The sequence below is a fragment of the Sus scrofa genome, chromosome 7, assembly GCF_000003025.6.
Source record: "Sus scrofa isolate TJ Tabasco breed Duroc chromosome 7, Sscrofa11.1, whole genome shotgun sequence".
Classification (NCBI taxonomy): Eukaryota; Metazoa; Chordata; class Mammalia; order Artiodactyla; family Suidae; genus Sus; species Sus scrofa.
Genome location: NC_010449.5, coordinates 121,054,372 through 121,081,763, shown reverse-complemented (window position 1 = coordinate 121,081,763; position 27,392 = coordinate 121,054,372). Strand labels below are relative to the sequence as shown.

The 27,392-nt window shown below is 59.6% G+C and overlaps 2 protein-coding genes across 13 annotated transcripts in view; one reads left to right on the top strand and one right to left on the bottom strand.

Annotated features, from left to right (window-relative positions):
• DEGS2 (delta 4-desaturase, sphingolipid 2) overlaps positions 1-23,662 on the top strand; it is a 73,511-nt gene extending 49,849 nt beyond the window's left edge. For 3 of the 6 annotated variants that reach the window (XM_021099703.1, XM_021099700.1, XM_021099705.1), the window contains 2 exons: positions 20,571-21,313; positions 23,101-23,662. In XM_021099703.1, the coding sequence (XP_020955362.1) occupies positions 20,597-21,313; positions 23,101-23,247 (864 nt within the window). In that variant the 5' untranslated portion in view covers positions 20,571-20,596 and the 3' untranslated portion in view covers positions 23,248-23,662. Of the gene's footprint in view, positions 1-5,438; positions 5,598-5,628; positions 9,176-17,708; positions 17,974-20,570; positions 21,314-23,100 lie in introns of those variants that run through there. The other 3 variants (XM_021099701.1, XM_021099702.1, XM_021099704.1) reach the window with 3 other exon arrangements.
• Positions 25,208-27,392, bottom strand: part of EVL (Enah/Vasp-like) — a 144,743-nt gene continuing 142,558 nt past the window's right edge. For 5 of the 7 annotated variants that reach the window (XR_002345580.1, XR_002345581.1, XM_021098188.1 and 2 more), the window contains 2 exons: positions 27,196-27,253; positions 25,208-25,660 (listed from right to left, as the gene is read on the bottom strand). Coding sequence is in view for 4 of the 7 variants with exons in the window: in XM_021098188.1 (XP_020953847.1) it covers positions 25,623-25,660; positions 27,196-27,253 (96 nt within the window). In the remaining 3 variants the exon portion in view is untranslated. 7 annotated transcript variants of the gene reach the window in all.

Below are 27,392 nucleotides of genomic sequence, written 5' to 3'. Positions count from 1 at the left end.
CCCATGTTGCTCTGGTGTAGGCTGGAGGCTACAGCTCCGATTCGACCCCTAGCCTGGGAATCTCCATATGCCGTGGGAGCGGCCCAAGAAATGGCTAAAAGACAAAAAAGAAAAAAAAGAAAAATAAGCCAGGCGCATGTCCTTGTCTTTTTCATCCTGCATCTGAGGCCGGATTCCTCCCCACCACCACCCGTGCACCGCACCTGTTGTTTTCTGGTGTAGGTTTCCTTGTCACTCAGGAATGCCCCGGCCAGCGGAATTCCCAGCATCGGGGCAGCACCCGGTCAGTGAGGAGCAGAGGGAGTGGGGGGAACGAGGGACAGGAGCCTTCACCGTGGTTTCCAGGAAGGAAGGATGAGGCAGGGCCAGCAGGCTTAGGACTGGCCAGGGGGAGTGATTTCTTTCGGGTTGTCAGGTACGCGGCCTGGGTGATCACGGAGGGAAACACGGCCCTGAGAACACAGCAGATAGAGGAGGTGGTGGGGCCCAGGGGCTCGAGGATGGTTAGTTTGCCTGCAAAAGGCACGCTCCCGGGCTAGGCTCTTACCATCTCTAGCAGTTAACTGGCCAGCCCGGGAGGGCAGTCTCTATGGTCAGCAATGTCCCAAGATGTCAAAGCGACCCAAAGACAGAAAATAAAAAGGCTCAGGTAACACACGGCACTGGTGGAGGTTGCAGTGCTTCTGTTTGACTGCGATGCCTGGTTCCAGCAGGTGGATGTGCCGTGAGACGTCTGTCCATCCTCCCGGGGTTGGAGTGGGGGTGGGCTCTGCGATTGGGCTCCTACCTGTAAAGGTGCCATGAACATCCCTGCCTGTGTCTTGGGTACCCGTCTGTTTTCAAGTCTTTGGATTGTGTGTGAAAAGTCCTGCGTCACGAGGCAGAGGGAGGTGGAGCTTCAGTAGGCTTTGCTGCAGGACTTGCCAAAGTGGTTGAGCCAAGTTTTTATTCTGTTGACTCCCTTGAGCCTTTGGAGTCTGAAGACACCTGTCTTTCCTCTGTTCTGGGGACTCCTCGTTTATTACTTGTTTGATGTGATTCATCCCCTTCTTTCATTTAGCAGCTCGTCATTAAGGGCATCCGCTGCACGGGAAACTCTTCTAGGCATTAAGGGATTTGGGGGTGGGGTGGGTGGGGAGTGAGCCTAGAGGGAGGAGCGACTCTAAAGGAGGGAGCGGGCGATAAAGAAGTACTTGATATGACAATGGGTTTCATGTGGGGAGACTCAGGCTTATAGGCAATGAAGTCCTGGTTTCAGTGGGAGATGACGTCTTCTAGGGGAACAAGGCAGGGGAGGAAGCCACATGGCCCTCCATCCTGGCTCTCCCCCTGGAAATCTCATCAGCAGGATGCTGGGATTCTAGCCCTGACCTCCTGGTCTCTCTTCTTTTATGTGCTTTCATGTCGGCAGAGGGTTGCTGTTGTTTTAACAAGCACTTGATACCTGCCCATCGCCAGTGTGTGTCTTTATTTATCTTAAGAGACTGGAACAGCCTTTTGTGGCTCCTGGGAGATGTTCTTTTCATTCTTCAGTTCTGTTCTGTTTTCTGCTTTCTCTGGTGGCTCTGTTTCCCCAGGTGTGAAGTTCCTCCCATTCTTGGGGTGTTTGCCTTTCTTTCTGGAGTGATTTCCCTCCGATGTTGCCTGGCTCTGGGTCATGGGCTGTTGGACTCTGCCGGCCTTGGGAGGCCTGGGAGGGGCAGCATGGAATGCATTCTGGCCTGTTTTCTGCAAATGTGGGGCAGAAGAGGACTTTCTGCTGGGGCAGCAAATACTATAGCTCAGGTTTCTGGGTACAGGTGCTTCCTGCTCCTTACGGGCAGCTGAAGACACAAGAGCACCCTGACCAAGCCTCTCCCCTGGAAGTCAGTGAGGCCTCCTCTTGGGGCTGGTGCCCAGCCCAGGGGAAGGGGCTGTGGAAGGATTTGCAGGAGGCACAGAAGAGTGGCTGGCCCTGTCCAATTCCTCTGGTTTTCCATCCACGAAATTTCTAATACTGTTAGTAGTTTAACAAAAATGATATACGTGATATACACACATAAGTGTGTATATATATGATTTTTACATGGCTGCACCCATAGCATCTGGAAGTACCTGATCCAGGGATTGAATCTGAGGTGTAGCTACGACCTATCCTGCAGCTGTGGCAACACTGAATCCTTTAACCCCCAAGCCAGGGATCGAACCTGTGCCGCCTCGGTGACCTGAGCTATTGCAGTTGGATTCTTTCTTTCTTTCTTTCTTTTTTTTTTTTTTTTTTGCCTCTTAGGGCCAAACCCACGGCATATGGAGGTTCCCAGGCTAAGGGTCTAATCAGAGCTACAGCTGCCGGCTTACACCAGAGCCACAGCAACGCCAGATCCTTAATGCACTAAGCAAGGCCAGGGATTGAACCTGCATCCTCACGGACACTAGTCAGATTCATTTCCACTGTGCCACAATGGGAATTCCCGGCAGTAGATTCTTAATACTGTGCCACAGGGGGAACTCCTGTTTGTATATTTTTATACTTCGTTTAAAAAATAACTTTTTCGGAGTTCCCGTCGTGGCGCAGTGGTTAACGAATCCGACCAGGAACCATGAGGTTGCGGGTTCGATCCCTGCCCTTGCTCAGTGGGTTAACGATCCGGCGTTGCCGTGAGCTGTGGTGTAGGTTGCAGACGCGGCTCGGATCCTGCGTTGCTGTGGCTCTGGCGTAGGCCGGTGGCTACAGCTCCGATTCAACCCCTAGCCTGGGAACCTCCATATGCCATGGGAGCGGCACAAGAAATAGCAACAACAACAACAACAAAAAAGACAAAAGACAAAAAAATAAAAAATAAAAAAATAGCCTTTTCTTTTATGGCCACATCTGCAGTACTTGAACATTCTCAGGCCAGGAACTGAATCTGAGCTGCAGCTATGGCAGCGCTGGATCCTTCAATCCACTGCACTGGCCTGGGGATTGAACCCAAACTTCCGCAGGAGACCCAAGCCACTGCAGTCCGATTCTTAACCTGCTGTGCCACCACAGGAACACCAAAAAAACCAAACTTTATTTATAACATCAATTTTTAGATTTGTAGAAAAATGGTGAAGATAGTATTGCTGGTTCATGTCGTCTCCAACCCAATCCTCTTTGTTTTCTTTTTCTTTTTGCTTTTTTGGCCGCCCCATGGCCTGTGGAGTTCCCAGGCCAGGGATCAGATCTGAGCTGCAATTTCAGCCTATGCCACAGCCGGGGCAATGCCGGATCCTTAACCCACTGTGCCGGGCCAGGGATCGAGCCTGCGTCCCAGTGCTCTGAAGGCACCACTGATCCTGTTGGGTCACAGCAGGAACTCAAATTCCCTTTGTTTTAATATCTTACAGTGATAATATTATAATCTAATCTACAAGGATGAGCCAATAGCAAGACATTATCATCAACTAAAGCCCACACTTGATGCAGCTTCTCTTAGTTTTTACCTAATGCCCCCTTTCTGGCCCAGAACCCACTCAGGACACCCCACTACAAACAGACAGGCAGTGTCTTTCATTTCTAGGACCAGGGACACCGAGGCGTGGCTGGCGCACGTGCTCTGAGCAGGTTCATCGTTTTGAAGCTGAGTAGCTGTGGTCTGAGCTGACCTCAGGGAGCTGGAGATGACCTGGCAGCTGATGACCTGGCAGCTGATGAGGAGTCATGCATCTTGAATTTTTGTTCCACGACTAGGTCTCTCTCCATTCTGTCTTTTTTTTTTTTTTTTCTTTTTGGTCTTTTGTCTTTTTTAGGGCTGCACCCGTGGCATGTGGAGGTTCCCAGGCTAGGGGTTGAATCGGAGCTACAGCTGCCGACCTACACCACAGCCACAGCAATGCCAGATCCTTACCCCACTGGGCAAAGCCAGGGATCGAACCTGCAACCTCATAGTTCTAGTCAGATTCGTTTCCACTGCGCCACAACAGGAGCACCTCTCCGTTCTGTCTTTTGACTTGTCACCTCTTTGGCCTCAAGTTTCTTGTCTGTAAAATGAAGCCATTGGTTTCAACTGGCCAGGCTGAGCCCTGGGGTCAATCTGAGTGGTTTTCTGATCCCCGTCCTGGGTGGAGGGAGCTGGCAGGTATGGTGGTGGCCCTGAGGGCAGAGCCGGGATCCAGATCTCACCCGTTGCAACACGGGAGTGACACTCTGTGACTTTGGGTTTCTAAAGTGAAAGATCAGGGGCCTGTCCCAGCTTGGCTGCTTATTCTGAGCCCCCTTCACCTCTGAGCCTCGGTTTACCCATCAGTAAAGTGGCCACTGGTGGGATGACCTCTGAGGGCCCCTCTACTGGGGACGGGGCACTTTGCCCCGGGGAGCACCGAGTTTTCCATTCCTGGGAGACACTGCTGGGTGGTGCAAAGGGAGGTGGCACCCCCAGGCCCTGAACGTCTTCTCGTCGGATGGGGAGTCCAGCCTCTGTGTGGGGCAGTTCCTCCCACCTGAGTTGAGGGGAGGCAGCTGGCTGCCAGCAGATACCCATTCACAGTTCCCTTCCTTTCCAGCTCATGCCAGGACTGCCTCTGGCCCTGGGCTGAGGGAGATCTGCCAGATGTACCACAGCCCTGGCCCACAGCCCTGCAGGAGGCTGGAGGGAAGTTCTTCATTATCACCTGCCTGCCTCGTGGTACCTTTGGCTGCCAGGTCAGTCTGCTATCCAGGCAGCTCCAGGCACCCAGCATCCAAAGCTCCAAAGGAGCCAGAAGAGGATGAGAGGGATCCCTGCGGAGGTGAAAATGAGGAGCCCCCCCCCCCACTGGACTCTCCATTCTGAAATTTGTCTGGATTCTTCCAAGTCTGAGCCTTTGCATCTTCTGTTCCCTCTACCACCAATGCCCTCCCCCTTCTTTAACTGTTGAACTCCTATTCATACTTAAAGGTCCAATGCAAAAGAACCCTCTTGCGGACCCTAGCTGCCCCAGAGCCTACCTGTGTCATGGCACGTATCATCGTGAGTCATAATAGGCCTCTTCCGTGCCTGAAGTCCCTGTCCCTTCAGTTCCCTGAAGGCAGAGGTGAGGCTGACTCACCCCCACGAAGTTGCAAATATCTCAGCTGCCCCCTGGGTAAAATAACCGCTGTGGCGAAACTTTCCTGAGCCCCCATCTGTCTCCTGGCACTTTCGCATCCTTTTCTCTCTACCCTCCAACACCCCCCCCCATCCCCATCCCCACCCCGCGTGCACCATCACTGGCTGGTCCGTGAGGGGCGGGGCGGCAGGAGTCAGAGTGGCTCTGGGCCACAGAGAAAACTGGCGCTCAGCGGTGGCGAGGGCCCTGGGGCGTCCCCATACAACTTGGGGTTCGGGACTCTCTGCGGGTCAAGCGCTAACTCCCATTTTTCAACCACGGTAACTGGCTCAGGAGCGCGGGGGACCGGCCGGGGCCCCGCCCCGGGCCCCGCCCCCTCCCCGAGGCCCCGCCCCGCGCTCCTGAACTGGTCCTGGCGCTGCGCGGGCCAGCGACAGGTGGGGCGCCGCCGTGCACCGCTCCCAGCCGCGCTCCCGGCCCCACCATGGGCAACAGCGCGGGCCGCAGCGACTTCGAGTGGGTCTACACGGACCAGCCGCACACGCAGCGGCGCAAGGAGATGCTTGGTGAGCGCGGGCCCCAGGTGGGGACAGCCCCGGGACCGTCTGGCGTCGTGGGCCAGCTTGAGCCCAGGGGTCGCTCCTGAGCGGCCCGGATGCCCAGCAGGCGCTCCCCTACCTCTGCTCCAGGGAGGGTAGGGTCGTCACTACCCCGGCCCCCAGCTGCCCTGAAGGGTCCCCAACTCTGGTCTGAAACTCCCCTCGCGTCTCTGCCTCTCTCCTGGGACTGAGGACCGGAGCCGAAATCGCCCGTCAGGGGAGCGCGTCTCAGCTGCGCCATCCCGGCCACGACCAGGGCCGGGACCAGGGCTCGAACTAGGGGCGAACCTTGCGCTCAAAGGCGGCTCTGCGGCCACCTGCCCTCTGCCGGCACCTCGGGCGCCTGTGTGCGCAGAGCTCCTGGGTCCCGGGCCACCCTCGTTACCGGAGCTTAGGGCAGAATGAGCGCCTCGAAGGAAGCAAAGGCGCCACGAGCGAGGCTACTTTTTTAAAAACAAAGATTGTACCGAGGAGCCTGTTCTTTATTTGAGCGCCTAATACCCGACGGCCTTCCTCTCTGTCGTTTAGTGTCCCCAGAGGTCATTTTTACCTACACGGTCACCCATCCTGAGGATTCCCTCATCCAGCAGGCTCCCTCTAACCCGCCAGCGAGTCTCTGGGGAACAGAAACGCAGGGCGTATAGTCCTTTATCAGCGGTTGGGGTTAAAGGGCTCACCCCTCAGAGCAGCTTTTAGTAGATGCCACCAAATCCTCTTCCCTGTGCTTCCTGGCTTCCAGCAGGGTGGACACGCTCCTCCACTCCAGATGCCATCGCAGTGTCCCCCCCAGCCTCGCCTACACCTGGGTTTTTCATCTTTTGCCGGGCGGATCCACCAAACAGTACTCTTGCATTGCGAGTTCAATTTTTAAATTTGATGATTAGCTTTCATGTGTAATCGGCCATTTTAATGTGTTCTTTTTTTTCCTCTCCCGGGTTGGTCTTTTGCTTGCAGGTTGTTAGAGTTCTTTTGTGATAAAGGCTTTAAACCCTTTGTCTCATACTTTGCAATCACGGAAGCTTGTTTGTTTTTAATGCATTTGAATAGATCTGGCGTGTCTCTTGAGAATTTTCCCTTTGGTGTCTTGCTGCTCCACCCCAAGGCTATGGAACTGTCTCCTTTGACTTTTAAGCCTCTCGACACTGGATGCATTGAGTGGTTAGTGCGCCCCACAGTTGCTGGGGGTCCAGGGTCTGGAGACCTCTGGGTGGGTCTGTGACGTCTGTCCTGTGAGGTGAGCAATAACCCGGCACTGTCTGTGGCCTCACCAGAGGCAGCCATTGTCCCTTACATCTGTGAACTTCCTGCTGGCAGCTCAGAGGGGTGATGGCGACAGTCCAGCCCTCTCTCCCCCACAGAGCACAGCAGGTCGGAGGCAGGGCTGTGCTCCCCTCCCTCCCCCTGGCTGTCCCTTTGCAGGACTCAGGGGGCACTTGGTCCCAGTGGAGAAGGCTGGGAGATACATCCTGGCCCACAGAGCTGCCTGGAGGCGTCCAAACACTCTGGGCTGCAGCCTTACCTGCCCATCCTGCGTAAGGGGCACAGTTGTCCTTTCCGGCGAGTGGGCGTGAAGATAAAAGGAGATCTTGGGGGAGTCCCTGTTGTGGCTCAGTGGGTTAAGAATCTGACTAGTACCCATGAGGATGCGGGTTCGATCCCTGGCCTTGCGCAGTGGGTTAAGGACTCAGTGTTGCCGCAAGCTGCGGTGTAGGTCACAGGAGCTGCCTGGATTGGGCATTCTGTTGCGATGGCTGTGGCATGGGCGGCAGCTGAAGCTCCAATTCCACTCCTAGCCTGGAAATGTCCATAAGCTGCAGGTGCAGCCGGAAAAAGAAAAAAAAAAAGCAGTCTTGGGTGAGAAGGGGCTCAGTGTAGGACACGGCACTCCAGGACATGAAGGATGGCTAAAGAGAGAAGCCACAGTCCTGGAACCCACCCAGGAAGCCTCCCCGACAGGGTGGCTGGGCAGCCCGGAAGACTTGGAGAAGAGAGAGGTGACTTGGGGCCGGGTGGGACAGCAGGGCTCCTCAAGGACCGACTCTCCAGGGAGCTTTGCAGTTTCCCACTGTCCACTGGGTGCTGTGGGTTCCTCCCCACGCGGCCAGTTTTGAGTAATGAACTTGGAATGTGCCGTTCCCAGCCCCAGGTCCTGACACACTGTTCCCCACCCTGGATGTCCTTCCTCGGTGCTCTGCCCCCCTGGCTCGCTCTTGTCAGGTCTCCCTCCCGTGGGGACCCCCTCCCCGGTTTCAGCCCCTTGGGTTCTTAGCTCTCTGGGGCAGGTTGCGTGGGTCTAGACCTTGGCTGAGCAGCTGATCTCTAGCAAGGCCAACACCCGCTCGTGAGCCACGTGATCCGGGGCAGGTGAGTGGGAAGCGGAGGAAATGCAGGTGCGATTGAGTTAAAGCATCCCTCGTAGTGCTTTCCTATGGCCTCGTGTGCAGACGAAATGAGGTGGGCGCTGTGTCGCCGGGCCTCTGCAAGTGTTTGCTGGGATGACAGTGGTTCCTTCCTGTGGTCAGGCCCAGTCCTCCCCAAGGCAGGGACGCCTCTCCGGCTCCGTTATCCTCCAGCTGATGCCATGTTCCCAGCCCGGGAAATCCTGGTTGTAACCATCAACGTCTCTTTGCAGAGGAGCCCCCAGAGTGGGGCTCCAAGAGGGGACGTGACTTGCCTAGGGCCTCCCAGCTCAGAGGCCACAGAGGCCAAGTTGGTGTTTGGGTGCAGATGTGCTCCATGCCAGCCAGGGGGCTGCCATGACCCTGCCAAGCTCCTAGGTGGCTACTGGATGCTCAATAGGGACACTGACCTTGGAATCAGAACCCAGGAAGTCCTGGCAGAGAGCTGGCTGCAGCGCTTCTCAGGCAGGACCAAAGTCCCTCTCCAGATCCTGGGGAATGGGGATGGGTCTCCCAGGCCAGGGCTGAGGCGCCCTGTGCCACGAGGCGGGGAACAGAGCCAGCAAGACTCTGGTCCTGTCAGAGCTCAGAGCCGGGCGTGGCCATAGGAGTGGAAGTGGCTTAAGGATCCGACGTTGCTGTGGTGAGCTCTGGTGTAGGTCACAGATGTTGCTGTGACTGTGGCGTAGGCTGGCAGCTGAACCCCGATTCAACACCTAGCCTGGGGACCTCCATATGCCGCAGGTGTGGCCCGAAAAAAAAAAAAAAAAGAATCAAAGGAAAACAAGGAAGTATGACTCGATATTTGCTTAGGAACGGTCGACGCTGGGGATCTTGGGGTGGCAAGTGGTGAAATCCAGAACAGAACTGGCCGGAGCTTGGGGTGGTGGGGGGATTTGTGGCGTGTTCTCACCCAATCAGAGATGCCGGTGCCAGGGGTGGAGGGCAGGTCCATTCTCTCCTCAACCCTCCACCACCCTGCTGTGCTCGGCCTTATCCTCATTGGCCGCCGGGGGAGTGGGGGGCTGGAGCCTGTGTCCACCCAGCTCTGAGATTCCAGAGAGAAAAGAGGTGCCTCCCCCAACTCCTGCCCACCGAGCAGAGCAGCGCGACCCCACCTCGAGCCAGCCAGTCTCCTGCAGAGCTGTGAGTCCTCTGATTGGCCGGTGTGGGCAGTGATGGGCTAGCCCCACAGTACTGCAGGGGCATGGCAAGGGCAGGGCGAAGCAACTCTTCTGGAAAGGGGTGCTCTGGTCCTAAGCTGGGTGGGCAGGGAGGGGTGCTGGGTGCCTGGGTGCAGAGCAGCGCAGACAGAGGTGGTCCCTAGGACCCCACCTGACCTGCTTTTGTCCTCCCCTGCTGGCGTCCTCCAAGGGCTTCTCTTCCTAGAATCTCATCTCTGCCCTGTTAGCTCCCCCTTGCTCTGCCCCCTGTCCTCGCTTCCTGTTCTCAAGCCACTTGGTGGTCTACACCCGCATCTGGTCATTCCCTAATTTATGGCGCTTGCAAATGTTGTTGTCTCTGCTTGAATTCTTTCCCCTACTCTTCCTCTACCGAACTCTTATGCAGCCTTCAGGTCCCAGCCTAAATGTCCCTTTTTTTAGAAACACTGTGCTGGGAAACGTTAAACAGCCAAGTAACTCCCTGGGCGCAACAGAAGGTCCTGATTTACAAATTGGCACTTGCCAGTTTTTGTAACTATTTCATCATGGTCAACTTCAAACTCCCAACGTGCCCTGGTGACCATGGGGTTGGGGAGAAAGGAGCATATGTGGGTTCTTGCCGGTGGCAGGCATGGGCTGGTTGCCACACCACAGCCTAACCCCCCCCAACCCCCGCTACTCCATCCCTGTTCTCCTGTGGGGCACCGTGCACCTGGGCTCTATGGCCTCTGCTCCCTCTGTACTTCCACGTTGACTTGTGGGGTGACAGTTTTAAACGCCCGACTCTTGTTACTCAACTCTGAGCTCCTGGAGCAGGGCCAGGCCCCTCTGCACCAGCGCCTGGCACACACAGCTTCCCGGCGAGGCTGAGGGAAGCAGCGGGCACCTGGCAAAGCTTGAGCATCCCCAGTCCAGGGCTGCCACCATAGCAAGGGGTCCCCCGCAGCGGTGCCGGGGACCTGTCACCTGCCTCACGGAGCTTGCGGTTTAATCCTTGACAACTGGAGGGCAGGGAGACAGCCCGTCTTGTTGGCGCTTTTGAGCTGATTAGTCAGGCTGAGTGTTTCTTCTTGATGTCACTGTCTGTCGTCTTCTACAAATTTTCGACTCCCATCTCTGGCTCCTTCTCCTGGATCTGGAAGAGTCTCCTGCACACGATGTGTAGTGACCCTGCGTGTGCCACACACCCCAAGAATCTTTCTGCCTCTGTCCTTTGTATGTGCTTGGAACATATTTTTTGTTTGTTTGTTTTTTTTTTTTTATGGAAGTTCCCAGGCTAGGAGTCGAATCGGAGCTGCAGCTGCCAGCCTACACCACAGCCACAGCCATGCCAGGTCCGAGTCGCATCTGCCACCTACAGCACAGCTCACGGCAACGCCAGATCCTTAACCCACTGAGCGGGGCCAAGGATCAAACCCACAACCTCATGGTTCCTAGGCGGATCTTTTCCCCCTGTGCCACGACGGGAACTCCGGAACATATTTTTCATTCCTTTTCTTTTTCTTCTCTGTCTCCTCTTCCCCTTTCTTTGGCTTTATGGACATTTGCATTTTAATGCTTGGCAGGACCCTGGGAGCTTGGGCCACTTGCCCAAGGTTGCCAGGCAGTTAGGGTTAGAGTCAGGACAGGGCTCTAAGCTGGTGATGCTGGCCTGTGCCTCTGCTCCACCCTGTCCTCTACCCGTGACCCGAAGCGAGCCTGTCCTGGTCCCTGGGATGTGACTCGCGCAGCGGCCAGTTCCCACATACCTTCCTCTCCTCTTCCCTGCCGTGCCTTCCCCCTGCCTGCTCTTAATCCACACTCCACATTCTTTAATTTGTACCTGCTTTTATGAGGTGTGGTTTACACGCCATAAAATTCGCTCACTGTAAAGGCACCGTGCAGTGGTTTTTAGTAAAGGCAACGATCCAGTTTTAGCGTCATTGTCCCCTCACCCTGAAGATCCCTCTGAACACCTGCAGGCCCTCTGCAGCCCCGCCCGCATCCTTCTGTCTGCATCCTCATCCTTTAGGTTTCGGCTGAGTGTCCCGGGACTGCGCGTGTGGCCTCTCTTGGCACGTCCTGGTTGGGACACACTGGGCCGCCCACCCCGGCTCAGCCTGGGTCCCCTCCCGCCTCTGTGATCTGGGGCCTGGCTCGTCCCAGACCTTCAGCAAATATTTGTCAATGAACAGAGCAGGTTGAGCGGGAGGCGGGTGAGGGGCAGAGTGCGGTGGCTCTGAAGGCACTTGGGGCCATATCCCCCATCTCCCAGGTCCAACCGGCTCCCCAGAGCGCCTCCCACACTGACCAGCTGGGGTTAGGAGGTGGGCGAAGGGGGCTGGCGGAGGGCGGCTTAGCAGTGGCAGGGCCAGGCTGCAGGGAAGCCGGCTAGGAAGGAGGGGATTAAGAAGGCTTTGGGCGCCTTTGTTAGAGCAGCAGAGGTAGAGTTACCCAGCTGGGCGGGGGCGGGGGGGGGGGGGCGCTGAGGAAGGCGCTGCACGCTGTGGTGGGAACAGGGTCAGGCGGGAGCTGGAAACAGGTGAGCAGCAGGGAGCTGATGGATGCCGTGGAATGTTCGAGATGAGAGAGCACTTGGGTGGGGAAGGGCTGTGACGGGGACTTCCCCTGGAGCCTCCCTGGGGTGCTAGTTGGCATATCCAGTCCTAGGGCCAGGCCCGGGCACACGCAGCATCCAGAGGGGAATCGGGGAGAAGCTCCACGGGCTCCTTGCTGCTGGAAGCCAGGGAGAGGGACCTCGCTGCTGGCCTGTTGGTGAGGCTGAGGGGGCACCCGGTGCCAGGGCTCTGTGCCTTCTTTGCTGCCCTTGGAGGGCGAGGGCCTGGTGGCCAGAATTTGTCAGGACAGGTTCTGGGAATAACCAGGTATCCGCGGGGAGACGGTTCTGTGCGATCGATGGGGGGCATTGGGTCGGGCTGCCGCCCGGTCTCCCAGCAGCGCCCCCCTCCCCTGCCCCCGCCGTCTTTATGAGCAAGTCCCCCCCGGAGGTAAATACATGGAAAGCATGGGACTCTTGTACCTTCTGCAGCCAAGCTCCTGAGGCCTCAGGGCCTGCCGCCTCCTCCCGCTTCCCCACGTGCCCCAGGGAAGGTACCCCTTCATGGCCCAGGGCTGGCAGAGCAGCAGCTTAGGGATGGAGAGCGAGGAAGCTGGCCCAGAGAGGGACAGGGGCTTGCCGCAGGGCACACAGCCCTGGGACAGAGCCGGGCTGAGGCGGCCGCTCTCCTCTGGAACTGGGACGCAGGATTTTCTCGGGGCGCTTGGCCCCGATGACGCAGCCCACCTCTGGGAAGCAGCCGAGGCACCTCTGTGGACCCTGGAGGCAAACCACCATGTGGTGTGACCTCTGTTTGCCCATCTCTGAGATGGGGGGTGGGCCCCTCCTGGGCAAGGTGGACAAGGCTAACTGTTAGGTGTGTGTCAGATGCCAGGCCTGGCCCACGGAGGCCCGCAGCCACCTGTGCCCAGCTCGCGCCCTACAGGCCAGAAGTCCCACGTGTGCTGAGGTCAAGTCTGGGCTCTGTGGGCCTTGCCCTGCCGGGTCAGCCCTGGCCTCGCTGGTCCTCAGCCCCTGCTTTCTGTGTCCTACCTGGACAGTGTGACTTCTAGCAACGGCTGTTGTTCGTGGCCAGCTGCCCAGGGCTCCACCCAGGCCCCTGCTGGACAGTCATTTGCATGAGTCTCTTTGGTCAGAGGCGGCTGTCCCACTGGAGCAGACAGCCCTTGAGGCATGTCCTAACCCAGCCTCTCCTGTTGTCTGTGCTGGAGGCCTGAGCTGGCCAGTGTCACCTGAGATCCCACAGGGGCACAGAGCCCGGTCAGGCCCGGGCCACATCATGGGGCCCTTGTCTTTCTCGAGCATTCCCAGAGGCTCACCTGTCCCTGACCTCATCCCCGAGCCCCTGGAAGAGGCCCCCCTTCGTCAGGCCAGCGCCCCCCTTGCCTTCCCTGTAACTCCCGCCCCCCACCTCTCAGGCCACAGCCGCTCCTCCCTCCCCAGCCGCACGCGCCCCTCCGCTTCTCACCTCCTGCCGCTCTGGCTCCTGCTGAGGCCCCTCGGCCTTGCCGGGTCCCGCAGGTGCTCATCCAGTGTTCCCTTCCGTGACCTTCCTTGGCCCCCAGAAGCTGGACACCCCCAAGCCCGAGGCTCCAGTTTTCCCAAACCTGCCTGCGCCCAGGGCTCTGTAGGCCTGCATGGCTGGAGGTCCCCGTGCTCCTGGGGGAGGCCCCAGTCCCACCTCCCCAGGGACGAGAAGCTCGGGCCTTCACATTAGATGTTTGCTGTTTCTCTTGAGCCAAGACTGTGTTTTTATCCAGCAGCCTCAGCGTCAGCCTCAGCCTGCTCCCCGGCGCTGTTCAGGCGCGTCCAGGGTGGCCCCACTCGGACCGGGCTTTCCAGGGGTCTCTGCTGAAGGCCAGTGTTGAGCAGGTCTCCCAGCCTGTGCGCGCCCCCGCCCGGCTGCTGTCTCCAAGCCTCCACAGAGTCGTGCCCCTTGGGCATGTTCAGCCTGGGTCCCAGTGGACGGTGCCTTTGGTCCAGCTCTGCCCTGGCTCCTGGCTGTTGGACCTGCGGGCTAGTTGGGGCTCCTCCGCCCTGTGCGGAGGTCTGGGAAGGGCCTCCAGGCAGAGCTTGTGCACTCGGCTCCTTAACTGCCTGGCATGCGAGCTGGTACAGGGGCCCGTTTTCTGCGGCTCCCAGCAGGGTGGCCGGGCCCAGTGACCGTCCTGGCCTGGGAGCATTGGGACAGTTCTCATAGGTCAGAGCAAGCCCGGGTCCCCATCAGCCTCCAAGACCAGCCACGGCCTCAGGTCAGAAATGGGACATTTTGACTCTCGGATCCGAAAACTGTTATTTAATGACAATAATGATAGCCGCTCCCGTCATCTCGGCCTCCCCACAGATGGGGGGTTGGGCCATCATCCTCGTTTCCCAGGTGTGGAGACCCAGGCTGGGGCGGTGGTGTGGCCAGGACTGGCCCTGGCCTGCTCGGTCAGGCACCCCGGGGCCTAGTGGGGCTGCGCCTAAGCTTGGGGCAGCTGGGTCCTTGGGAACCTGTCAAGAAAGTAGGAGGGGGCACCAGGCCGGGCAGGGCAGGGGCCCCCCACAACTTACCCTTCCTGTTTGATAGACGGGGCACTCGTCCGAGGCCCCACTCTCAAAATCACAGCTGCTGGGCTGTCACTGCCCTTGCCTATTGCCTGGCCTGGGTCCCCGAGCCAGGGTCCTGGTCCCCCCTGCCCCAGAGCTTGCCAGTTTATGCTCACCTGGTGCAGGTGTGGCCTGTCTTGCCCTCTTGCCCCGGGCTCGGCTTCCTTCCCAGGGGAAGCAGAGGAGGCCTGCCCTAGGAGCCTGGTAGAGCCCTGCGGCCTGTGGGCCCAACCTGACCTGCAGGTGCACAAAGCTTTGGGACTCGGCGTGCGATTTCCCTGGCGGGTGAGAGCGGTCTGATGGCTGAGGTTGTGAAGACGTTTCTTCCTGCCCTGCTCCACCTCACCGTGGCTGCGGGCCTCCCCCTGGGCTCCTCAGGCCCTGGGCCCCTGGGGTGGCGGGCGGATTGGGTCAGTGTGGCTGGAAGGGCTGCCGGAGCTCCGGTGTCTCCGCCTCCCCGGGCCCGGTGCCGGGTGAGCTTCCTAGGGCTGCGGTGGCAAGTATGCGAGCCTGGGGGTTTAAACCAACACACTCACGGAGTTGCTATTGTGGCTCAGCGATAACAAACCCGACTAGTATCCATGAAGACGCAGGTTCAATTCCTGGCCTTGCTCAGTGGGTTAAGGATGCAGTGTTGCTGTGAGCTGTGGTGTAGGTCACAGGCGTGGCTCAGATCTAGTGTCTCCGTGGCTGTGGTGTAGGCCGGCAGCTGTAGCTCCGATTCAACCCCTAGCCTGGGAACCTCCATATGCTGCAGGTGCAGCCCTAAAAAGAATATAAAAAGTAAAATGACACACTTACTACCTGGATGTCAGAGGTCTGACCCAGGGCTCATGGGGCTGGAGCTCCTTCTGGAGGCTCCCGGGGGGACCTGTTTCCCGGCCTTTCCAGCTTCTGGGGCCACCCTCGCCCCTTGGCTCGTGCCCTGTCCCCTCCATCTTCACAACCAGTGAGGCAGGTGGACACCCAGTACATCGCCCTGGACTTCCTCTCTAACCTGCTTTCCCCCGTCCAGAGCCCGGGGTGACACGGGGCCCCTGGGATGCTCCAGACTCTCCTTGCTGTTGTGAGGTCAGCAGACCAGTGCCCTGGGTGCCCCGCGCAGCCTGACCTGGGGCCACCATGTGTGGTGACCCTGACCAGCTCACAGGTGGCAGGACCAGGGCATCTGGGGACTGCTTGTCCGCCTGCCTCCCTCCACCTTGTGTACTGGTTAAGGTGCCGGGGTCTCTGTCACTTGTCTGGGGCCCAGTCACCTCCCACGACACAGGCACATGCCACGCAGCCTCTGTCAGGCAGCGTGGGCGGGCCGGGAGCCGATCCCGGGTGCCTGCCTCTCAGACTTGCCTCTGCTGCGCACTTTTGTGGCCTCGTCATCACGAGGTGCTTCCTCCCAGCCCCGGGTCAGCCTGAGGTTTTCCGTGCTTATCTATTCATCTGCCCGGTGATCTGTTTATGGTTCAGAAATGAGCCTTGGGGAGGAGGTAACCTGCCAAGAGTTGAGTGTTTTGTTTTTTTTTACTTCAAAAAAAAAAAAAAATTGTGGGAGTTCCCGCTGTGGTGCAGTGGGTTAACGATCCGGCTTGCCTCTGTGGAGGCGCCAGTTTGATTCCCGGCCCTGCACAGTGGGTTAAGGATCAGCATTGTTGCAGCTGTTTCGTAGGTTGATGCTCTGGCTCGGATCTGATCCCTGGCCTGGCAACTTCCATATGCCGTAGGGGTGGCCAAAAAAAAGGGAAAAGGAGTTCCCATTGTGGCTCAGCTGTTAATGAATCCGACTAGGAACCATGAGGTTGTGGGTTCAATCCCTGGCCTCGCTCAGTGGGTTAAGGATCCTTAAGGACCCGGCGTTGCCGTGAGCTGTGGTGTAGGTCGCAGACGGGGCTCGGATCTGGCGTTGCTGTGGCTGTGGTGTAGGCTGGTGGCTACAGCTCTGATTCGACCTCTAGCCTGGGAATGTGCATATGCCGCAGGTATGGCCCCAAAAAGCAAAAGCAAAAAAAAAAAAAAAAGACCCCAAAAAACAAACAAAAATTGTGGTAAAATATATATAACATAGAGTTTGGCATTTTAGCCATATTTAAAGTGGGAGATTCGGGGTATTAATGATTGCCAGTGTTGTGCACCTGTCACTGCTGTTCCCAAAACGTTTTCAGGACCCCAAACGCCCATTCCCAGCCAGTCCCCACCCCCCTCCGCCCTCCCTGCCCCCAGCCCCTGGTGACCTCTGCTTTCTGGCTCTGTGAACTTGGCTCTTCTGGGTATTTCACATCCATGGAATCATACAAGGTGTGGCCTCTTGTGACTGGCAGCTTTCACGTGGCATCAGGTCTTCATGGTCCATCAGTGTTACGTCAGCACTTCTCTCCTTTCCCTTTTTTTTTGGGGGGGGTGCTGTGGTTGATTTGGGGGTCAATTCCAGGGGGCGGGATTAAGCTGGCATTGTGATACAGAGGAGTGGGACTTCAATCTCGGGGTTTTTATTCACTTTTTTAAGTTTTGTTAAAGTCGAGCTGAATTGCAGCGTTGGGATCATTTCTGCTGTAAACCAAATGACTCCGTGACACACGCACGTGCATCCTTTCTCTTTTAGATTCTTCTCCCATTTCAGATTCTTCTTCTTTTTTTTTTTTTCCCTGTTTTTAGGGCTGCACCTGAGGCACATGGAAGTTCCCAGGCTAGGGGTCAAATCGGAGCTGCAGCCGCTGGCCTACACCGCAGCCACAGCCACGCCAGATCCAAGGCACATCTGTGACCTACACCACAGCTCACGGCAATGCCAGATCCTTAACCCACACTGCGCGAGGCCAGGGATCGAACCCACGTCCTCATGGATACTAGTCAAGTTCTTAACCTGCTGAGCCACAATGGGGACACCTGCATTTCCGATTCTTTTCCCACATAGATTACCCCAGAATACTGGATAGAGTTCTCTGTGCTCTATAGCAGACCCCACTGGCCAATCATTCTAAGGACTTTTAAAACTGAGGTATAATTGAGCTATAGCATTTATTACCTTCAGGTATACAATGTAATGATCTGATATTTGTACACTGCAAAATGATCGCAATAAATCTAGTTGACATCTTCACCACACATAGGGACAATTGTTTTTCTCGGTGAGTCATTGGGTAAGGTTTTTTTTTGTTTTTTTGCTATTTTAAGGCCACACCTGTGGCACATGGAGGTTCCCAGGCTAGGGGTCGAATTGGAGCTTCAGCCCCTGGCCTACAGCATAGGCACAGCGACGCAGGATCCCAGCTGCGTCTGTGACCTACACCACAGCTCATGGCAACGCCAGATCCTTAGCCCACTGAGCGAGGCCAGGGATCGAACCCACAACCTCATGGTTCCTAGTCAGATTCGTTTCTGCTGCACCATGATGGGAACTCCCTTGAAATATGCAACATAGGAAGTATTGCTAACAACTTAGGAACCGTAGTCGCCGTTCTGTACGTCGCATCCGCATGAGCTGCTTGTTTATAACTGCAGGTCTCGTTCCTCCCCAGGACTGAGTGGCGCTCCCTTGCATGGAGAGGGCACATTTTGTTTATCCAGCTGTCAGGTGATGGATGCCTGGGTTGTGTCCCCCTCTGGCTGCTGTGAATAGTTCTGTGACCTTGGCTGTGCAGGTATCTGTTTGCTCCCTGATTGAGTTCTTCGGGGTGTGTGAATAGAAGTGGAATGGCTGGGTCACACGGTGGTTTCGTGGTTAACGTTTTTGAGGAACGGCCCAACTGTCGTCCTGAGCCACTGCACCGTTCTGCCTTCCGACAGGCAACAGATGAGGACGGGTTCTGGTTTCCCGCAGCCTCGGTGGCCCTTGTTATTTTCTGCTCCGAGGAGCGCCGCCCTAGTGGCGTGAGGGGGCGTCGCACCGCGTCGCCGACTGCACCCTTGGTGACGGATGGAGCTGAGCACCTTTTCGGGAGCTTCCTGGACAGGCGCACGTCTTTGGAGAAACGTCTATTCAAGTCCTCTGCTGATTTTTCTCTTGGGTTGTTCTCTTTGTTGTTGGGTTGTAGGCCGTCTTTATATATTGTGGTTATCAAGCCCTTGTCCAGAGCTGGACTTCTGAACCTGCTCTGAACGCTGTTCCCTCCCTGCCCGCTCCGTCCGTCGGGGCACCGTGGGCCCTAGGTTGATTACCAGCCCTGAGCTTCCTGTCCCCCCCGCCCCCCAGGTTCTGCTTCGACACTCGTGCTGTGAGCACTTCCTCGTAGGCTTGATTGGCTTGTGTCCTTGGCGGTTTCAGGGACAGAGCTCCTGGGATCCAAGGGCCTGGCAGTTCTGCTGAGCTTGGAGGCCTGAAGTGGCCCCTGCAGTCGGGGAGGGCGGCTGGAATGGGAGCAGGGTGCAGGGGTGTGGGGTTCAGGCCGCCCCCCGGTGCTGGCAGGTTGTCCGGAGGGCTGTGCGGGGCCACTGCTCACTTGGTTGGAGCCCAAACCATCATAGCTGCCAAATGAGGCGAAGGCTGGGTGGGAGTGCGGGGGGCGTAGATGGTCGGGGCATAAATGCTACCTGGGGGACTCTGGGCTTCTGGGCAGAGGTGGCCTGCGCTTCTAGGACCCGGGAACCCTGGCTCCCCCAGCATCTTCAGCAGAGGTGGCCTGTCCCCCCTCAGGGGCCAGGACTGTTCTGTGGGGACAGACACCCTGTGAGGACCATCATGCCCACGCTGTCTCGCTCTGGGGCACATAGGCCCAGAGAGGGTGGGACATGCACCACAGTCACACAGCGACTTGGGCTTGTGGCACCACTGGGGCTCTGGCAAGAGGATTTTGAGCCCAAATCTCCCCTCTGCCTGGGGCAGAATTCCTTTGCCCTCGTGTTTCTCTTTGCACACCCCCAGGGACAGGCAACTCACCACACCTCTGAAGCAGCCTGTTCCACTGCAGGGTGGCTCTGACAGCAAGTTCTTTGCACTGGGAAGCGGGAGGGGCTGTCACACGCTTTCCATCCTGCCCCCAAAAGGGAAGCAACGTTCTAGGTCACTTGGAGGACAGGGCAGACCAGGGTCAGACCTTGGCCCAGCCCATCACAGTCAGGGCCCAGCCTTGACCTTCTTCCCGAGGCTGCCCTGAGACAAGCCCCGCCCTCCCCACCTCCATCCCCCACTAGTGTCAGGGCCAGCTCTGCCCGAGGGCCTGACTCCCCTGCCCTGGGAACCAAGGGACAGAGAAGACCTTAGGTGGGAGGGCGACCCCTTGAGCCTGTGGTGTCCCCCCTCCCTGCCCCTCCCTGACTGGGACGCAGCACCAGCCTCACCTGCTTTATACCTGGCCCTGCCCACACCCACAGCAAAGGTTTCTGGAAGGCATTGCTGTCTCACCCCGAGGGCACCCACCCCACCCAGCTCTCCCCTTGTTCTGCAGGGTCAGGCCACTCCTTACTGGGAAGGGCCTCTCCTGCTTGGGCAACTCCCACTGTTTTTTCCTTTTCTGTAAAACAAAAGCTACTATAACAAACACCAAGTCCCAAAGAAAGGCATTCAACCTTTTATCGTATTTCCTTCAGATCCTAAGATCCCAAACACTCCAGACAGAGCCAGAGCCTCCCCGCCCCCGGCCTGACCGCCGTCTGTGTTTACCCTGCATCTCCCGGCAGCCACTTGGGTTAGGGCATTATGTCTCTGTGGCCCGAGCTGGCACCAGCTTTTTTTTTTTTTTGTCTTTTTAGGGCCACACCTGCGGCATATGGAGGTTCCCAGGCTGGGGGTTGAACTGGAGCTGCAGCTGCTGGCCTACACCACAGCCCCAGCAACACTAGATCTGAGCCGCGCCTGTGACCTGCACCACAGCTCACAGCAACACTGCATCCTTAACCCACTGAGTGGGGCCAGAGATCGAACCTACGCCCTCACGGATACGAGTCAGATTTGTTTCCACGGAGCCACGATGGGAACTCTGAAGCCAGCTCTTTATTTAGGGTGATGGCAAAGACCCTGGCTCTGGGACCTCTCCCCAGCGTTCCCAGGCAGCGGGGAGGTGGGTCTGCCTGCTTCCGCACAGGCACCTGCCAGGCTGTTCCTGGGCCCCGAAGCGCAGCGCCAGGTCTCAGGGTGATTCCCGGGTGTCACTACCAGGGGGCTGGATGGACGGCGGCGAGAGGGAGGGAAGAAGGCAGGAAACTGGGAGGAGAGGAAGGAGGGGCGGGGAGGGCACGCAGGCGTCCGGGCGCCACGCAGCCAGGGCCCACCTCACCTTCTTCTCTCTGGTCCCCCCTGCAGCCAAGTACCCGGCCATCAAGGCCCTGATGCGGCCGGACCCCCGTCTCAAGTGGGCGGTGACGGGGCTGGTGCTGGCGCAGCTGCTGGCCTGCTGGCTGGTGCGGGGCCTGGCGTGGCGCTGGCTGCTCTTCTGGGCCTACGCCTTCGGGGGCTGCGTGAACCACTCGCTGACGCTGGCCATCCACGACATCTCGCACAACGCCGCCTTCGGCACCGGCCGCGCCGCCCACAACCGCTGGTTCGCCGTCTTCGCCAACCTGCCCATGGGCGTGCCCTACGCCGCCTCCTTCAAGAAGTACCACGTGGACCACCACCGCTACCTGGGCGGCGACGGGCTGGACGTGGACGTGCCCACGCGCCTCGAGGGCTGGCTCTTCTGCACGCCGGCCCGCAAGCTGCTCTGGCTGGCGCTGCAGCCTTTCTTCTACTCGCTGCGGCCGCTCGTCGTGCACCCCAAGGCCGTGACCCGCATGGAGGTGTTCAACGCCCTGGTGCAGCTGGCGGCCGATGCCACCATCTTCGCCCTCTGGGGGCTCAAGCCCGTGGTCTACCTGCTGGCCAGCTCCCTGCTGGGCCTGGGCCTGCACCCCATCTCGGGCCACTTTGTGGCCGAGCACTACATGTTCCTCAAGGGCCACGAGACCTACTCCTACTACGGGCCCCTCAACTGGATCACCTTCAACGTGGGCTACCACGTGGAGCACCACGACTTCCCCAGCATCCCCGGCTGCAACCTGCCCCTGGTACGTGGCCACTGCCGCAGGGCTGCGTGGGCCTTCGGGGGAGGCGCAGGGGAGGGGGCGGGCGGAGAGCGCTGGGCCGCCCTCCGGCCTCTTTTCCTTGTGTGGCTCGTGGGACGGCCACCTTCTCCCTTGGGGCAGAAGGCAAAGGCCACCTGGCATGGGGGTGAGCGGCTGGGGGGGAGGGAGGTGAATGTGGTCGGGGGGCGGGGGCGGGCAGGCGCTCTGAGAAGCATCTTACAGCTCTGGCTTCTCGGTTGGAGCCCAGCAATGATATTTACTGACTGGCTGTGTGCCCTTGAGCAAGCCGCTTGCCTTCTCTGTGCCTCAACTTCCTCCTCTGTAAAAGGGGCAGCAGCGATGCTGTACTTGAAGCACCTTCCCTTCCTCACCCCGAGCCTCCTCATTTCTTGTCACTGCCCTGTGACCCTCCAGGGGCCCCCTCATGGAACAGAGAGAACAGGGTGGGCCTTGCCCTTAGTGACCCCCAGGGGTAGGCCTGAGCTGCCTCAGAGCAGAAGCCTCTGGCTGGCCCCTGTCTTGGGAAACCTGGGGTTGGAGAAATTCTTTCTTTTCTTTGGTTGCCCTGAGGCATATGGAGTTTCCGGGCCAGGGGTCAGATCCCAGATACAGTGGCGGCAATGCCAGATCCTTGATCTACTCTGCCAGGCTGGGGATTGAACCCGTGTCCCAGCGCTCCAGAGACACTGCTGATCCTGGTGAGCCACAGCGGAAACTCTGGAGACTCTAAAGGAGAAGGGGAGGAGGAGGAGGAGGAGGCGGAGTCCTGTCTGGCTCTGGTTGGTTTGAGTGGAGGTGACCAGCCGTGTTCTTGCAGCGATTAGGCGTGCTTGTCCCCAGGGGCACCCGCTCACCTGTGCCTGAGTGTGCACTGATTGGTGTGCAGGTTTTCATGCTGTGGCCCACGTGACTCTGGAGTCCGACAGTCCGGGTGTCCATCCTGGCTGTGCTGAGGCCCTGCCTGGGCGGGGCAACCTCTCACTTGAGTCCCCCCCCAGGTCCCTGGGGCAGGCGCCCTCCTTATCCATCATTCCATTTCACGCGAGGAGGCAGAGGCTTAGAAGGGGTGCGGTGGGGTGTCCCTGCCTCGGAAAGTAGCAGATTCAGAATCCGGACCCAGGACATGCCCAGGAGCACATGCTGTTAGCTGTGAGCCTTGACTTCTCCCAAAGTCCCAGGCTCCTTGCTCCTGCTGTGCAGGCCAGCCCCCGCCCCCAGCCCCTGCCCCGTCTTCAGCTATAAAGGAGGCTGAGCCCCTGGTCGTCCTCTACGGAAGGAGCGGAGGGCAGAGGCGGCGGTGGTGGGGACATGCTGCTGTGGATGCAGGGAGCACTTCCTGAGGTGCAGGCTGGGGAGGGGGCTAGAAACGACAAGCACCAAGGTTGGGTGGCGAGCGATGGCAACCGAGGCCAGAAGGCTTGGCAGGTCGCAAGAGGGCATTGGACCCGGAGCTAGGATGCATGAACCTGACGGCGTCTAAGACTCAAGCCAGGCTGTGCCTCGGCCCTCCGTGGCCACTTGAGGGGCGGGAACCCCGGCCCACTCTGGGGCTCCTGTATCAGAGACTGGGGGCTGGGGGCAGGGGAGAGGGTGCATTTTTAACTCCTCATCCCCAGTTGGGGCAGAGGGTTCAGCGCCTCCTGGTGACCCTGTCAGTGGCCCTTCTGGCTTTGGGATGCGCAGGCGGCCTCCTGCCTGGCTGAGCCGGACATGGGTCCCCTGGCAAAGGACAGGGGCATGTGCCTCTGACCTGCTCGTTCTCCCCGCAGGTACGGAAGATCGCGCCCGAGTACTACGACCACCTGCCCCAGCACCTCTCGTGGGTGAAGGTGCTCTGGGACTTTGTGTTTGAGGACTCCCTGGGGCCCTACGCCAGGGTGAAGCGGGTGTGCAAGGTGGCAGAGGACGGCCTGTGAGCCCGGCGCCCAGAGTGGACGGACCCTTCCGAGCAGAGGTGGGAGCTGGGCCTCTGCTGTCAGGCTGCTGCCTGGCCTCGCCCGGCCACACCCACCTGCCGCAGAGCTGGCTCTCCCTGTCCCCTCGCGGTCTAGTGCCCAGAACTGGTTTGGCTGCATTTGGTTCCCGCACCCTGGCCTGTCCTCTTGGCCTCCGGAGCCCCGAGACCACGCCTGGCGACGGTGGGCACAGACCACAGCTTGGAGAAGCTTGGTCTGCACATGGACGAATGACCTCAGCTCGGGCCGCCCTTTCCAGGCCTCAGGGGCGAGGCCTGGCCCCACCCTGGCGCTCTGTCCCAGGGTCTCCAGGGAGCTGATTTCTCTGGTGTTCCTGTGCCCTAAATTAAACCCAGCCTTTGTTTTCAGGCTCACAGATGTGCTTCCAAGGAGTGTTCTTGGGTCCAGGCACGCAGGGCCTGGGCCTCCCGCTGGGGGATCAGTCCCCACTCCTGGGGCCGCTGCTGCTGCTGCACACAGCAGTGCTCGGGCGGCTTTCTCCAGGGTGCTGCCATTGTGAGCGCCTGCTGCGGGGTGTGGGCAGGAGGCCTCGCCTGCCCTGGGGGTCCCGGCCCCTCATTACTAGCCTTCCTGTCTCTTGCCCTGTTCCCTCCACCCTCTTCCTGCACCTGCCACAGCTCCCCTCCCCCACTCACCCCAGCCCAACCCGGAGCCCTCGCCCCACTGCTCAGAGGTGGGGCTTGAAGAAAGCAGGTACCACAGGCCATGGTGAGTAGACAGGTAGCTGGACAGACCAGCGACTGCCCAGGTGAACGACAGCTCTGACGGCAGCAGGCTGGCATCCTTGGTGGCTTGTCCTGTGGTGGGGGCAGATGGCACAGCTGACTCTAGGGAGGCAGGCTTTGTGCCAGCCCCTTGGCCCTAGGGGGCTGTGTTGGGGTGGGGTTGCCCTGAGGCAGGCAGCAGCAGGCGGGCTGCCTGGGCAAGGCCCCCCTGTCTGAGGAAGGGGTGTGGGCGGGGGCCTCCCCTCAGGACCCCTCCCCGGGGGGGGGGGAGGTACCACTGCCTCAGCTGCCCCAGAAGAGGGAGGGCTGGAGGGAGGACACAGCGCAGCCCCGGATGCCCTGCCCAGGGCTGGGAGTGGCCGCAGGTGGTGCTAGGCACCTCTGTCCCCACCGATTTGACCACTGAGACGGCCCAGGGACAAGGCCCTGGGGCTTGTTGTGGGTGGGAGGTGCGGGCGTACTTTGAGCCTGGGCGGGCGGCCCCGCCTTGTGTACACAGGCTGACCTGGGTCCGGGGAGCCCAGCTGGGCCCCTGTGCTCCCCAGGTGGAGGGCCGGAGGGGGGAGCCCTGGGCCGCGGGAGGTGGGCGAGCAGCTCTCGGAGCTGTGGGCTCTGTGGGCTTCTATTCGTGGCTTTGGGGTTGTTGGACTTGGGCCAGAGCCTGGCCAGAAAACAGTCCCACTGTCACGAGCCAGGCTGGGGGCCCTGCCTCATCCCTCCTTCCGCGGCCCCTGGAGGATGGCTGGGCCAGGGCCTGGCACACTGCTGGGTGGTGGCTGCAGGACAGTCACAGGAGTCCCAAGCTTTTGCACGGGCTGGGGCTCCTCTCTGGCTCAGATGGGGAAGGCATGTGGTCTGAGCTGTGCCACCAGGGCAGCGCTGAAGCACAGCCTGCTTTCCGTCGCCCTGCGGCCCTGCTGAGTCCAGGGCCCAGGGCGCCCTGCCATGCGGTTGGGGGGCTGAGCAGTACCTTCTCCTGGCCCCTCTGACGTGGGCACGGGTGCCACTCAGGGCCCATCTCCCCGGGGGAGTTGCCCTCCCGTCCTTCCTGGGTGTGAGTCAGCCCAGCCACGCTCCAAGGCTCCCCCCACCCCCGGCGCCTGGCACCCCCGCTGTGGGCCTCCCCCCTGCCCCCCGAAGAGGCCGGCGGGAGAGAGCGAGCGAGCGAGCCCCTCGGGTGTGGACAGTAAGCCTTTATTAGCACGTGGACACGGACGCGCGGTGCCCGGACAGCCCGGCCACCACGACGCTGGGAGGCGCGGCCCGCGGCACCTGCGGGAGCACTCGGACCATCTAATGAAGCGCGGGACGCAGGGTCTTCTCTAACCCAAAAGAAATGTACACTTAAATAGGCAAATATAAAATACAAAAAAGGCGAGGAGACCTGGTGTTCTGTGTCAGGTTAAATCTAAAAAAATCCAAGATTTGAACTTTTTTCCTCATTTTAATATTTTACCACAGGTTAAGACTCTTAAACGCGGCACATCCAGCTTCGGTGCGTGTGCGCGGGCCGGAGGCCTGGGGCGCCAGCTCCTCGCTGTCTCTGCGTCCGGGGGGCCGGCGTCTCGGGCGGCGGTGGGGCCTCGGGCCCTAGGAGGTGCTGATCCCGCTCAGCTCCTGCCTGATGGCTGAGGGAGGGGGCAGGAGAGGGAGGCTCAGGGCTGTCCCCCGGCTCCAGGCAGGTCCTTCCTGGCCTCTGCTCCACGCTTCTCCTCGGAGCCCCACCCAGGCTCCCGGAGGTCCCGAGGCTCCGGCCGGACGCCGGGGTGATGGCAGAGCCCGCTGTGGGCCTCTCCTACCATTTCTCCGTCAAGGGAGGCACTGCCCCCTCCCGCTAGAGGACGCGCACCTGCGCACGGCCTTGGCACTAATGAGGGGCAGGGGCTCCTCGGGCTCTTCTCCCCAGCTTCCTCCTATCCCCACCCCTTAGGGGTCACCCCCAAATGTGAACCTTGGCCCAGACAGACCCCACTGGGCCTGAGCCAGAGGCCAGGAGAGCGCGGAGACCTGGGCCCTTCCCAAGTAATGAGGGGAGGTTTCCCGCGCTTTCCAGGAGACCGTGCCCACCGTAACCGACGGACAGACCAAGGCCCACCACACCCCCGGGCTCCATGCCAGCCCGTGCCCTCTGCACGCAGGCAGCCCTCCTGAGATGGGAGCGCCCAACAATAAAGCGGAGCTAACAGTTCCCTTCTGGCTCCAGCTCTGTCTCTTTCTCTTCATTCATCAAGTCCTTATCTGCCCATCCCAGGCCTGTGGGGGGAGGAGTGCTTTCTGCTGGGACAAGGACAGGGTGTGGCAGGGGTCGGGGTCTGCCCAGGCAGGCAGCAGCCACCTCCTCTCTCTCCAGGGCCTGGCAGCCCTCGGGGCCACCACCCAACCTTTTAGTTCATGGAATCCTCTTGCCAGGTCACCCCTGATGCCCTGGGCCCGGCCCGGCCACCAGGTGTGATGGGTGAGGGGAGAGGGGCTCAGGCTTCACCCCCTGCTCGGCCGTGGGTGGAGCCGGCCCTGCCCGAAGCTCTCCTGTGCTCTGGCTCCAGATCTGAGCCAGCTGACCAAAGGCTCTGGTGGGAACCGGAAGGAGGGAGGTGACTCACTGTGACGAGGCCCTGCCCTCTGGAGCCACACACCTGCTCCCCAGGCCAGGGCCCAGCAGGCGGCGGACCAGGGCAGGCCTGGTCGTTCTGTCGGCTTCTTGGGCCCCTAAACCTCTGGGAAGGCAGCAGTTGCCCTTAGAACCCCAAACCCAGTGACTGTAAGTGGCAGAAAACAAAATAAAATCTAAGTCCACAGATACTGAAGAGAGAGAATTCAAGCTGCGGCTCTAGGCTTGGGAGTGCTTCTCCCCCGACAGGCCAGCGGCCCCCAGAAGCCGGGAGCGGGGGGGGGGGGGGGGGGGGGGGCGCGTGCAAGAGCGCCGGCTGAGGCATCCCACCACCAGGGGGCGCTAACACTGGACAAACGGGGCCATCTGAGCCTGGGTTTGCAGGACCACAGAACTGGGAGGATGAATCGCCCCAGGGACAAACCCACAGGCCTCCCGGCCCGGGACGGCCCCTCTGGCTGGGCCACCTGGCCCTCTGCTTGGCGGCCCAGGGCACGGGCGGCCCTGCCCTTCTCAGGGCTCCCTGCTGTGGCCCTGGCCTGGGGCTCCGCTCACCGTCAATGATCTCCTCCTTCACTTTGTGGAGCTCTCGGACCACCTCCTCCAGGATCTCCTGTGGGGAGCAGAGCCTCAGAGGGAAGGGACAGGCAGCAGAGGTGCAAAGTGCCCTTGACCCTGGCTCCCAGCCACGGCCCTACCCTTGCCCTCACCCCCACGAGCGTTCTGTTCCCTCCTCAAGCAGGAGACAGGCC